At 34.9% G+C, this 13,893-nt stretch overlaps 1 protein-coding gene across 1 annotated transcript; it reads right to left on the bottom strand.

The window, feature by feature from the left end:
- Window positions 1-1,092: 1,092 nt before the first annotated feature.
- On the bottom strand, window positions 1,093-11,898 carry LOC108759866 (cilia- and flagella-associated protein 43). The gene is made up of 8 exons (XM_018505527.1): window positions 11,334-11,898; window positions 9,921-10,671; window positions 9,071-9,266; window positions 7,328-7,816; window positions 5,529-6,330; window positions 4,317-4,603; window positions 3,233-3,658; window positions 1,093-2,493 (listed from the first exon to the last, which is right to left on the bottom strand). Exons 1-8 carry the CDS (start codon window positions 11,896-11,898, stop codon window positions 1,093-1,095), a joined length of 4,917 nt encoding a protein of 1,638 aa, XP_018361029.1.
- Between the last annotated feature and the right edge of the window lie 1,995 nt (window positions 11,899-13,893).

Consider the following 13,893-nt stretch of genomic DNA (forward strand, 5'->3'; position numbering starts at 1 on the left):
TACTATTAGTACTGTTATTTATGGTGGAAAAAAGCATAGACCGCGAGCGGCACCCATTATGTATCGAGATCGGGTCGCCGGGTGATTTATGCCGGCGGCGTAAATTGCCGCTTGTCCTTTGCAAGATCGTAGTGAAACGTCGCCGATTAAAATCCCGACCGCCACGTTGATCGTGATTTAGCGGAGTTTAGGTGGGCTCTCCGGCCCCGCCGCCTCGTGATTGCGAAATTAGCGATCGCGAGATTACGCTAAGTTTATGCGCGCGAAAAATACAGGCGTGGCACAGCTCTGTTATTGGTGCTTGCAGCTCTCTGGAATCGCGATTATCTATAAACTTAATTAAATTACTCGATGAGGATTAAGATAATATGTGACAGGGACTTAGTAAACAAACATGAAGTGCCGTGGAAGGACCTGTTTTATCATCTTCTCTCCCCCATTGACTTATATTTATTAATCCGGGAATAATCACCTGGGGTATCTTACACTCCAGCGGTGAAAAAAATGTAAATTGTTGTAAAATATTGTTTTGTATATGGATATTGTTGAACATATTTTTTCTTTTTTAATAACTATTCTTTATATCTACTATTACAAATCTTAAAATATCCAATTTCATAGAAAACCGCAATAAAAAAGAGTTGTATCAATTAAAATCTTTATTTTTGAGAAATACTGTAGTTTAATATGCTCATTAATTCCGTTTAATAGTTTCTACTTACTTTTTTCAGAAAATTGTGATTAAATCTATATCTGTAATGTGTTCTTAAATACTAATAAATCCGAAATCAATAATATGCAATATGTTGTTAATGATGATTAAATGATGATTACAATGACAGTGATTAATTGACATGAAGATCGTTTACGTAAAAAAAATCTGGTATTTACTTTCAAGTTAAAAAAAATAATGCGGAAACATGACATTATTAAAGGATACAAAATTATTAAAGGATTAAATCTTGAAAATAATTTTTTTTTAAACTGTTACATATTTAAATTAAATTCATTCTTTTTAAAAATAATAAAATTATATAATTTTATAATTCTTATGTTTAAGAATGATAAATAATCGATAAATGATTATTTGTTTCAAATTTTATCCTTATCGTCCAACGTCTGAAAATGACCCAAGGTGGGATATATTCGCAACCGTAATAGCTCGTGCTCGGTCTGCAACGCCAGAAACTCAGCGTAATTTTCCTGAAGCTTCCTGACCAGATCGGATCGTTGTTTGAAGAGACGCATCTTTCGGTCCGTATGCTCGCGTTGCCTTATCTCCCCGATGACGTCGCGTTTGTACTCCAATTCCCATCTTGCCACGTTCATCTCAGTAACCGCTCGATCGAGCTCAGCATTCTTTTTCTTCACGCGGGCAATCTTCTGACGGAGTTTCTCGAGTTTATTCATCTCTTTGGACAAAGCTTTAGCCAAAGATTTCTTCGTAGCCTCGATCTCCTTCTCGAGGTGCACTGCAGTTTTATCGTCACGCAGTCCCTTGGCCTTTCTCTTCAAATAGGTGTGCATGTCTCGGGTGACCGTGACGTCTTTCAAGAAATGCAGATCCTCCTTCAGCTCCTTGAAGCGCGTTCTCAGGCAACGATGCTCCCATTCGGTCGACAGCATCTCATGGCGGAAATCGATTATACGTTTCAGAACGTCTATTTTACGTGCACCCGCGATACAGATGTGCTCGTTGACTCTCTCGATTTCTTCGCGAGGTACCAAAACAGCATCCGCCGCGTCGTGCCATTCACCATGTAGTTCAAGCTCCACTTGGCCTCTCTTCAGCACCAGTTGCACCTCCGCATCCTGCTCGCGCATCATCCGCTCCTCCCTCGCTGTCTTCAACCGATCCCTGAGGAGGGTCACATTCGATTTACATGCATTGATCTTACCTTCGAACACGCTAATCGTTCGCTCTACCGCGGCTATCTCCAGCTGCCGAGCCTTGATCTTTAGCTCGACGTTAATCTTCTGACGACGCGATTGCGTCAGTTGGTCCCAGTGACTCGCATCAATCGACTGCGGTAATTCGCTGGGTCGCACGTCCAGGTTCTCCAGGATCTTTGAATAATCCGCGCAATCGGTTGGAAAATAAGCCGACTTAGTATGATGTACAAGATACTTCGCGAGATTGAGCAGGTCGCTGGCAGCGATGTTCCTCAAGGACACTCGCGGTCTTCGCTTGTATTGCCGTTCGAGAAGCTCGACGTTGACCTTCGACAATGCGGCAAATTCATGCTGAAACTTTTTTATCATCTCTTTCTCACGAGTGCAAAGCGCGTCGTGTTGTGCGAGCATATCCTGATAGACGTCGTTCAGCTTCTGTACATGTTCCTCCAGCGTGTTTTCGTATTGACGTTTCTCGGATATCTCTTTTTTCATCCTGTCTTCTTCTTTCACACCCTCGATCCGTGCGAGGATACGCATACGGCCGCGAATGTTTCGTAGCTTCAATTGATTTATCGCCGCATCGACTCTTAGTTTTAGCTACAAATAAACATTAGTTTAAAGAATCTGATAAATATATCAGATTAATATATATGTATAACAAGAATATTATATAGGTATAAGGTTATTACTATAATTATAAAATATTATTATATTATTCGAAAATTTGTGTCAAATTGTCTTAAACAGTCTACTCAAATTTTTATATTAATTTAACACAGGATATTAGAAAATAGTATAAATATTATGTAAAAAAATTAACACAAAGACATTGTAACACCGATACAATTTGTGAGCAAACTGTGAAAGCATATATTTCAGTAAAATTAACATTTGCGAGTATAACATGTTAAATTAAGACGTATTTTATTCATTTATTCCAGAATTTACGTTTTAAAACATATTATTTTTATGTCATTTTATTCATAAACTGTGTTATTTTAGTACCAAGAAGTCAAATATCAATTTAACACAAAATATTCAAATAACACAATCACTTTATATTAAATTAACATAAGTGGGATATATTAAAAATGTAACACAAAATTTTAACAAAGACTGGACCGATTTTAACATAAAATATTTTTTACTGTACAATGATTATTAAAATTATAAAAAATATTATAAATATATAATAATATTAATAATATAATTTATTTTAAAATAAAAGAATTAAGAAAAATATTAATCTCAATCTTTATATAATCTAATAAAATAAAATATAAGTAAAAATATAATAGTATTGTTAAAAGTTAGAATCTCTCAATCGACAAGAAACCTGAAAGAATTCATTCAACTTGGCGTCGAATTTGTCGATGCCTTCCTGCAGAAGTCCATTGATCTTCACGTAATCAGCTTCGAGTATCCTTCTATAACGCTCACGTTCCAGCCGAAGACTCTCCACATCCGCTTCATACTTCCTTATGGCCGCGATGTCGTCGGGCGTATACTGCTCCGGCTGTTTTTCCAGCATGCATGCAGGCTTGTGCACGTCTATCTTTATAGTATCTTCCCAACGAATCTCTAACATACCGTCCATCATCTTAATCAGGGCGCGGTCGCGAAAATCGTCGGCCAATAACAACTGTCTAATTCGTTCGGCTTCCACTGCTTGCCTGTCCAGGATTTCCTGTTGCGATGGCGACACGTATGGCTTCGCCTTGACCTCGTCTTGGAGTACTTGAATAATGCTCTCTACTTTCTCCTAATTGATATTGTATTTACGTTATGTATCTAATCGCTATTACTCGTAATCAGATTTATAAAAAGTAACCCTTAGTACATACAACGATAATTTTCCGATCTCTCACTATACGATGTGTCGTTCATATCTGGATTAATTTTCATTACTTTCACAAGTGTATAAAAATAATTAAGTGAATCTTACATATTTCAACATCTTTGGAAAATATTTGCAAAGTTGTGCATTAAAAAAAAAGGATAGAGATTATTTTAGCCAAGTATTCCTAGCATTTCAAAGAAAAGAAATATGCAAGGCACATCATGTGTCCTAAGGGTTAACTTTGAGACTTAATCCTTAATATGCTACAAATTTTTATAGCATTTAAGTGATCGCTTGAAAAAGAATTTATTATTTTATTGCATTCAGATTTTTATGGAGAAATAATGGAAAAACACACTTGTCTAGAACTCGATTTTCCATTTCGTAAGAATTACAGTTTGAAAATCTTTTACCACTATTTCCAATGCCAGCACGGTATATTTTTCCATGAAGCAAACTTTCGTTCCTTTAATTTATTCATAAGAACATCGATTTACGTTTTTCTTGCAATAATTTAAATAAAATAAAGCCTCGGCTTTTCAAACACACAGTAAAAGCGGTGCTCGCACCTCGTATTTACCTTGGGATGCCACTGCGGATCAACAGGAACCTGCGGCACGCTCTGGTCGAACATTATCCTCAGCTCGGAATCTATATAACGTATCCGTTCGTTCCTCTCCCGTATCACATTCATTTCCCGCTCCTTCGTCGCGTACATGTCGTTGAAGAGCTTGTTGAAGTAGGCATGGAGCTTTCTATAGTCGTGCATCAGATAACGATTGTCCAGCGTTATGTGCGCGAACCCGTAAGACTCCATCTGCGAGTAATAGTAAGACGATTGCTCGACGAACTGATGCGTTGTCATGCCTGCGGACAAGTGCACGATGATTAGTGAGGTTTAATCGAGCAAAAGTCAAAAAACCTAAGAATTCGTAGTTTTATACAAAGTAAAACTGGAATTATTAACTCTTCTTTTTTGGCGTTTAATATTTAGATGTATTATTTTTATTCCAGCAAATAAACAAATTTCTTTTTTTTTATCAATTTCAAACTTATATTCATTCAAATTCTCTTTTCATTTCGAGGTTTCTTTAAGGAAATCTTTTCTAATTTTTAGAAACTGTTAATTCTAAATTTTCGTTTTATTGAAGGTTTCTTTACAGTAGCCTTTCCAAATTAAAAAAGCGTTAATATAAAGGACATTATTTAATTTGGGAATAGTCATTTGAAATATTTTTATATTCCAGCGGTGAAAAAATCTAAATGGTTGTAAAATACTGTTTTGTAGAGATATTTTTTTCTTTTTTAATAACTATTTTTTACGAACCTTTAAATACCCAATTTCATCGAAAATAAAATCCGCAATAAAAAACGTTATATTAATTAAAATCTTTATTTTTTATAAATACTGTCATAATAAACTGCTTAACGTATTTTATTTCGTTATAATATTTGTTTGATTTCTACTTACTTTTTTCAGAAAATTGTGGTTAAACCCATATTTATAATGTTCTCAAATGCTAATAAATCGAACAGCAACCAATAATATATACAATATATTATTATAGTAATTTTAATTGGGACATAAAAATAAACGTTTACGTAAAAAAATCAGGTAACTATTAAATTAAAAATCTTTGCGGCACAAGAAATGCGCTGACTTTTCGTAAAGAATAACAAAAAAATATTGCCTCAGTTGTCGGAAACCAGGAAATTCAAGCACAGTGCTCCGAGATCCACACATACACACACATACCTATTGAAAGAGAAACAGAAAGTTATTACATCCTACCATCGACCGCCCGCAGCTCCGCTAGTTCCTCAGGATCGATTTCGCGCTCCTCCTCTTCCAGAAGCAGCTCTATCCTGCGTCTCTCATGCTCGCGAAACACCCGGACGGGTTTGCTCAATTCCACCTGCAGTTGATCGTCCGTGTAGTTGTACCACGGCTGGAAGGTGTCATAAATGATACCGCGCACCGAATCCCTACTAAATTGTGCCAATTGCAAATACTCCTTGAAGTACGGATCTTCCTCGGTCAGTGGATAATTCGTCACCTCCATGTCACCATGGAAAGAGAATATCGAGCGACCTAACACGATCTGCGGATCCCAAAAAGTCGCCTTTATCCAGCTGGCCACGCGATTTATCGAGGCACAGTGATGCTCGAGTTTCATACGGGCATCCTCGCGTTCGTTTTTGGCCGTTTTCAATCTCTGATCGCGGCCTGCTTTGTTCAGGTCAAACGCGGACACCGGTAATCTCTCTATCTCTGGATAGGTCTCGTTGGCGTCGAGGAGGTGTCTGATAGTGACCTTCAAGGCTTCCAGATTCTTCGCAATGACGGCCTTCTCCGCAGCGTAGAATCTCGTTTCTTCACGCAGCTGCATGTTCTGCTGCCATTCTTCCCAGGTTTCAAATCCTTTCTCATCGGTTGCCGGGAAATTTATTCTGGCTCGGGTCAACGAGGCACGGATTGCTGGGTCCAGAGAGGTATAATCCAAGAGTATCTTTTCTTTTCTTTTTTCGTACTGTTCATAGTCCACCGAGTAGACGCTTTTGGTTTCATTCGCGGGCAGTGACTCTGTACTCTCCTGTACTAAAAACAAGAATTGTCATCCTTTTGTAAGGATAGATAATGTGAAATCACAATGTGCTTTTTGCTTCCTATTTTTTATTTTTTTGTCACTTTTTACCTCTTACCTTTTTGCCTTTTATTCTATTTGACTTAGCCAGGGACGAAAATATATAACGTTATTTTTACCGTTAAAAGCTTTTTGTAATAATTATTTGGTAAAATAATTGGAAATAATGATTTGGACATTGCAATTTGTTATGATAACGATAACTAACTAAATGCTAAGATTGAGAGTTGAGACATTGTCACTTTTGAAAAATACTCATTCACTAAAACTCGTTACTATTACGCGTTTTTTTTAAATGAAAAAGTAACTCGTTACAAGTAAGAAATTATTTGTTTTCAATAAATAATGCGTAATAGCGACAAGTTACTTTTTAAGAATGATTTTTTTAACCTTAGCGTTACCGTTAAAGTTATAAAAAAATTCGCAACATCATTATCAAATTGTTATTGTAACAAAATAACAGTAAAAATAACGATATTACAAGCAACGCGTTACTCCCATTCCGTGTGTATTTCTTTGTTTTCTGTCGCTCGAGATAAAAAACTGATGAATTTCAGAAAAGACAAAAAACACATTTTAAACACGTTACAAGAAACATGATTTTCGATAAAACAATCATAAAGAGGGAGAAAGGCAAGAGGTAAAAAGTAAGAAGTAATAGAAAGCAAAGAGCATATAGTAGATCAGAAGAAAGAGAATTTAAAGAAAGAGAAATCGAAGACTTTGATTAAAAAATGCTCTCTAAATCTCGTAGAGTGAAATCTCGCTCGAAGAGATTGAAAATTTAGCCTGTCTTGAAAAAAGAGTGAAAATACGATTACGCTTGTTCAAGAGTTCAGATTTTCACTCTTTTTTTCAAGACAGACTAAATTTTCAGTCTCTTCGAGTGGGATTTCACTCCACGAGATTTAGAGAGTGAAAAAACTATACAATTATTAATACACACTTTTTTACTTTCACGATGAATGCGCGTCGCAATCAAGGAACCATCATGGCCAAGAGCAACTACTGTATTACCGTCGGAACTGATGATAGCCTTCCGGTTGCCCGAGTCGAGTCTGTGATGCACCGGTATCACGGCAACGACTTGCCGTATCGTTCCGTCATGAATAATGACCAATCCGTCATAAGCGCACGTGACAATCCAACGTCGATCAGCGAAGACACGAGCGAGCCGTACATGATGGCCCGTCACCACCACGTCCGTCAAGGTCGCGTACTCGAAGCGTTGCAACCTCAGCAAGTGCAATTGCCGTTCGAAATAAGGCGAACCTATTAGCAGTCGAGGATCGCCAGGCGCGTGACACAACTCGTAAAAGACTGCGGGCAGTGTTACAATGTCGATGATCTCGTTGACTAGACGTATATCTGTGTCGATGAGGTACGACACGTTGTACACGTGCAGCTGCTGGCCCATCGAGCAGAACGACTCGTACTGTTAAGTTCATAATGTCAAATTATAGCCAATTTGAGTTACTTTTAATCATACTTATAGATTGCTACAGCTCATACTCAATATGTCGTTAATTTTAATAAACAACCTAGGAAAAAATATTTCATATATAATTATATATAATTACATGAAATTATATATTATATAAAAAATTGATATATTTTATGTAAAATTATATATAATTATATATAATTATATATAAAATATGTTAATTTATATAGCATTTTTTCCCGGGAATGGAGTTAAATAATTTAACTTAACAATGTATTAAAACAATAAAAGGAATGTTTGCAATAGCAAGTAAGAATAAAAAAAACGCACGGTACTTGATGCGCAATCATTCAAATGATAATTATATATTTACTTTTTGGTTACAAACGTAAGAATCGATTAAATGTTCAATTTTAAACCATTCTTAGCGATATTACATTAATTATTTTAGTTATCATAGTATGAGGTTCTTTGAATTAAATGCATTAAATTTGACTCAAAAGATCTCGCATTAATTGTATAGAAAATTGAGTCCCGGTGAAAATAATTAATTTTCACATATACGGTTGCTGCCAAAAGTTTCCGGCTAATAAGTAATTTTATTAATTGTATTGCTGAGATAAAGAATCTTTATAAATAAAGATCTAAGCATATAAGTACTTTTTTAAGTATTTTAGTATTTAAAATATCGTGTTCTTAAATTGAATATAACAAGAATTTATTATTATATAATAATGATTACATATAATAATTTAAACAAATTAAAAAGAAATTGAAAACAAAAATTATCATTGTATATTGGCCGAAAACTTTTGCAGCCACTGTAATATTATAGCTTATAACGTGATGAACAAAACATGTAAACACAAGATTCAATGGTTTATGTTGTATCAAGTCTCTGTGAAAACAGTATTCAAAGATGCTGTGTAAGCACAAATTTTATATCTTTGATACACCAGCTCAAAAACTATCCATTATTAAATTTGATGTCTATAATATTTTCTGTTCACTACATTATAAGTTACATTATATGTAAAGGCTAACTCATTTCACCGAAATTCAATTTTCCATACAATTATAGTGCAAGGTCCTTTAATTTGTTATCTACTTTGTAAGTGCAAGCGTTAATATGGACGTTGTTTACTTTGAAACCAACCAGTTAAACCACAGAAATGGATTAATTTACATTTTGATATATATAAAAGTTAAAAACAAAATGTTATTTAACTGAAGGAATTGGATTACCGTTGTTCCTTTGATATCTAACAATGTGGCGTGGAGCACGAGCACCTTTAGGTTCGCGCGCACCTCATCGTCATACAGCACCACGTCGGCGAAGCGTCCCTTCGCTTGGAGCTGGGCCACCACTTCCCACGGAGCATCGCGTTGCAGATTCACGCAATAACAATTACCCGTCTCCTTCTGTGCGACGATCAGAAATCTGTCGGCAACAGAAATCGATCATCGAGACGCGTGTAATTCTAGTAGCGCTTATACTCTCGCTTATGGCTAAATACGTTCGGCAGAAATGCATTTAGAGGAGTGCTGTCAGTTGCTTCTTATGGAAACGGAAAGTCAATGCTCATTTTTTAATAGAGCATCACACAGTCGCGAAATATTGTATATGATATAGAATTCCCATGTTTTAGATTCTGTTTGCCATATCTTACAAAAAAAAACAGCAAGTTTTAATTTGTGTTAATATTATTATAGCGAAAAAGATTTTGACGCCCGGTTTGCAAAATCAGATATGTATATAAATTCACACAGAAAGCATTAAAATCCGCTTTGATCGAAAATAAGGTTCTTTTTATTTAATTAGATTTATTCTTATCGGTCCAAATTCGTATCATAATTGTTTAATGTTATTGTGTTTAACAGCATACTCTTTAATAAATACTTTTGTAATTTATTAAAAGTATAATTAATGCACTTTGTCGATTTGTAACGATATGGAACTAGGATTTTTGTAAAATTAGGCAAATGCTCTTAACTACGAATTATTATTATTACTAATAGTTTATATTAACTTTTATATGGCTGTAACTTTTAAGAAATCGAGACCCGAATTATCTCATTGTTAGATCATACTTACTTGCCGGAGTGGGAAAATTTTATAAGATCTAAGGGTTTCCTCTGGAGACGAAAATGCGCCAGTATCATCGGTTGCTCCGGATCGGTGACACCCAGAATTGTCATTTCACCATGATCGCTAACGACAACAATCAACGGATCGTCCGGATGCGAGACTAGAGCCGATATATTGCCTTCTATATCGAGCTCCACTTTGGAGACCTCACTGCCGCTGTAGCTTTCGAGGATACTCAATTCTTTGAGATCATCTGTCGTCGCAAGATGATGGCACCAAGGATGCAAGAAATCGACAAAACGGTGTTTACCACCGTGGTACAGGTACGTATGAATCGTTGGCGTCGTGCCTTCACCTTCAGGGAATATCATCTGCATCAGGTAACCCTCGAGAGTGTAATAGAAAAGCCAATTTTTAGAGGGATGCGCAATCAGGATATAAGGCTTGTTGATCGACTTGATGTACCATAGTTTGCGCCAGACATTGGTCATCGGTTCTTTCTTGAAATAGCGGATCTGACAGAAGGTCGTTTTAAGGATGATACCACCACGAAACCAACACACGGCTGGTATCTCAACGTTCGCACAGATCCCACAGCGTTGCGAAAATACGACACGGAGGAGATTGGTACCGTCGTAATTGCTCAAATATACATGACCGTCCATATCAGTAATAGCCAATAATGGATCACTCGGCGTACTCGAACACCAATCGATCCCACGAATCATAGCTTCTTGCGGCAGTCTAATTTCATGATCTTTACAAAGAAAATATTTTACGTATTTTAGAATCTTTAATTGCTTGTTTTATTAGAAATCTGAATTAATTCTTTGAGGACGAGAGTTTTAACAAAGAAACTTAAAGGAAACTTTGTTTTCTAATGATTTTCGGAATCGCTGAATTTGATTCTGCTCACAAAATTCAAAAATTTCAAAAAAATACAACACAAATGAGTGAGCAAAATAATCTGATTATAGTGAAGCTCGGTTTTAAGAGGTTCTTGGTGTTGTACTTGAATGTAATCTACAACGTTAAATTTCAAAAGAATAGTAATCTTTAATGAAAAAAAATCTAGTGCCGTTAAAAATCAAAGTTTAAAAATTAGAACTAACTATTTATGTAGAATAATGAACTTCAAATAAAGTAAAACTATAAATTTGATGTTACATTGCGACTAGGAATTTTCTGAAACCGAGTTTTATATGCATCAGATTATATTTTTTTACTCTATCCATCATATTAAATTTACCATTTTGAATTTTTTATTTTTGACTTTAATTCGAATAAAGTAAAATATTATCAAATTACCAAGTTTCATGAAAATTAAGTCCTCAGTTTACAAAATAAAAGGGGGTGCGCCTAAACAGGCACGCTTATCTACAAAGGATTAAAATTGTCTTGGAAAGAAAAATAAAATGCCTTTTAAAATAATAATTTTATCGATTATGTCGAGTTCCCAAGTGAGCAATTTTCCGCAAGTCTTTCCCATTTGACCGATGACAATGCGTCCTGTCTGAGTTATCTTGATTATCTGACCGATCTCGTCGCGTATAGGTGTGTCGACAATCACAATTTTTTCTCCTGTTCTCCAGCACCATACAATCATCGGGAAATTCGGATAAGAGCCCAGCGACACGAGATAATCGTCTGGTGTGAATGCAATCGCTAAGTAGCCACTGTCGTAATCTCCAACACATTCGCAGATTCTCGTCATCGAAGGATACTCGAGGATGAGAATTCGCGGCTTCAGCGATCTCTCGGAGAAGGCGAAAATCGGCGAGGACACGTGACCGGATATACAGCGAGCACCATCACCGGTCGCATCATTCCAACACCATTGTAACGTTTGCTGCCTCTTGACGATGTGAAAGAATACGATGTACACGCCGGTACACCAGGCGAGCACGTCCTTGCCGATCCAAACGATTTCTTCGATTTTACTGCCGCGTATCCAGCAGGGTGAATAGCTTGTAACTTGATCCATCTTTCACAACGATATGATACTAAGCCAGTAAAATTGTTAACTGATTATAAATAATAACCTAAATGAACATATAACTACTTTGACAAGAGCCGAGAAGAGAAACAAGTCACAAACAAATTCACTGAAAAAAGTCTGGTAATAATAATAATCAAGTAGATGATAGTTCCTAGAGTTCCTAAGAGTTAACTGTTAAGACCATGGTTAAGACAAGATGTGTCCATGTTGTTTGAAAACTACAAAAATTTTTGCACTTAAAATGAGATAAATATATATTCGGGCGTTGAAAAGAGAAAGCAAAGATACTGAGTGCAAAAAGTACAAGCTACAGACCTAATGAGGTAAGAATTTTTGATTAATTATATAATAACCAATAATGTATACATACATCACTAATCAATACACCAATGTGTATTGATATTAACTTTGGTTTGTATTAACTCTTGTTGTAGGAACTTTAATAGATACTGAAGCTTTAGTGAAATAATTTTAATGAAACGTTCGATTAATATAACGAAAACTAACTAAATATTAATTTTACTTTCTAAATATTATCTTATTTTTTTAATTATTATCAAACCATTGGTTACTATTATTGTTATTATATTTACTAAATATTGCATCAATATGCTAAACCTAAATTTAAACGAAATACATTTAATAGCAATTACCAGACTTTTTTAGTGTTAAATAGGTAATAACAAATTTTGAAATGACAATGTCATAAAGTGATTGATTTGTTAAGTTAATAATTTTGCAAATATGTATTAATAAGATTAAAAAATGAATAATGGATTATGTGATTAACAAAAATTATAAAACTAAATTTTAATTAAATTTAACGTCTTGCTTATTTAATTATTATAATTATTATTTAAAAGTTATATACATTTATAAACATTTCAGTTAATGTTAATACTTACGTAAATATAAAAAGTATTTTATATATATCAGTAATCATTTTATGAATCAAGTAATGAAATCAGTAATTATTAATGATCGTTATTTTCATCAGATTTTTCAAAACGTGTTATTCAACGCCGTATCTGAATGACTGAATGAGGCAAACTTCTTATGCCTTCGGCAATGTTCGAGACTAATTTCCTATGGAGTTAAAAGTTTCCATTGTTCTCTATTGTAAAGGTAACAACGTAAAAACCCAAAAATTCCACTCAACGGGGGTTGAATCGTTTTTTTTTTTTCATATTGAAAAAGTAAATCCAGATCAAACAACTACCTTGATGTTGCATGTCAAATCTGTAAATACTGGACATTGTATCCAACATTAATCCTTTCATTTAAAAAATTGTTTCTTTAAATTATATAAAGTATATAATACGATTGAAGCCTAGGAACAAAGATAAATAGCTTGTAATGTTATGTTATAGTAATAAAAGATTTCATGAAAAATTAATGAAAGGTCTGCATCCACGCAACACGCCAGTAGCAGACAATGTCATTTAAAAGTGACGGAAAATATGATGTCCATTCATTCCGTCAACTAACGACAAAGCGAAGAACATTTAACCGAGAATTACCTGTTTAACTGTTGCGCCTCCATTGTCTCTACTTAATTCAACCAGTGACAACTATTCTCCAGTAACATCCTTCATGTTTATTGTATAACTGTACTTTAAAGTATCCTGACAGAAGATGGATTCAGCCCCATTCAAACAAGACACTCACGCTTTATCGATTCAGCTCAATAAACTGAGGAGTGAAAGAATGTAAGCAATTAAAATCTTATTTTTGCAAGGGAAGCCTACAAACGCGTAGAGAATCATATGAGTACGCAGTTTTAAAATAAAATAGACAAGTCAGATTATAAAATTTGTATGCAACATTTAATTCTCGACCTATCTACTTAAATATTTTAAATAATTTTGATTCGTTTAACAGGAACATATTTTTTGGCTCTGAAGGAACTTACGCAATATACGAGTATATCTTCAGAATTATTAAAGCTTTTGTTAATAATTTTATTTTTTTTAACAGTTC

The sequence above is a fragment of the Trachymyrmex cornetzi genome, unplaced genomic scaffold (assembly GCF_001594075.2).
Source record: "Trachymyrmex cornetzi isolate Tcor2-1 unplaced genomic scaffold, Tcor1.1 scaffold21, whole genome shotgun sequence".
NCBI lineage: Eukaryota > Metazoa > Arthropoda > Insecta > Hymenoptera > Formicidae > Trachymyrmex > Trachymyrmex cornetzi.

Bases quoted from the DNA above. Each gene is read 5' to 3' on its own strand.
- LOC108759866 (XM_018505527.1), bottom strand. From the start codon at position 11,898: ATGGATCAAGTTACAAGCTATTCACCCTGCTGGATACGCGGCAGTAAA. The intron at 7,817-9,070 runs GTAATCCAATTC...TGAACTTAACAG, and splicing joins TAGATATCAAAGGAACAACG to TACGAGTCGTTCTGCTCGAT. The intron at 6,331-7,327 runs GTGTGTATTAAT...TTTTTAGTACAG, and splicing joins TTCATCGTGAAAGTAAAAAA to GAGAGTACAGAGTCACTGCC.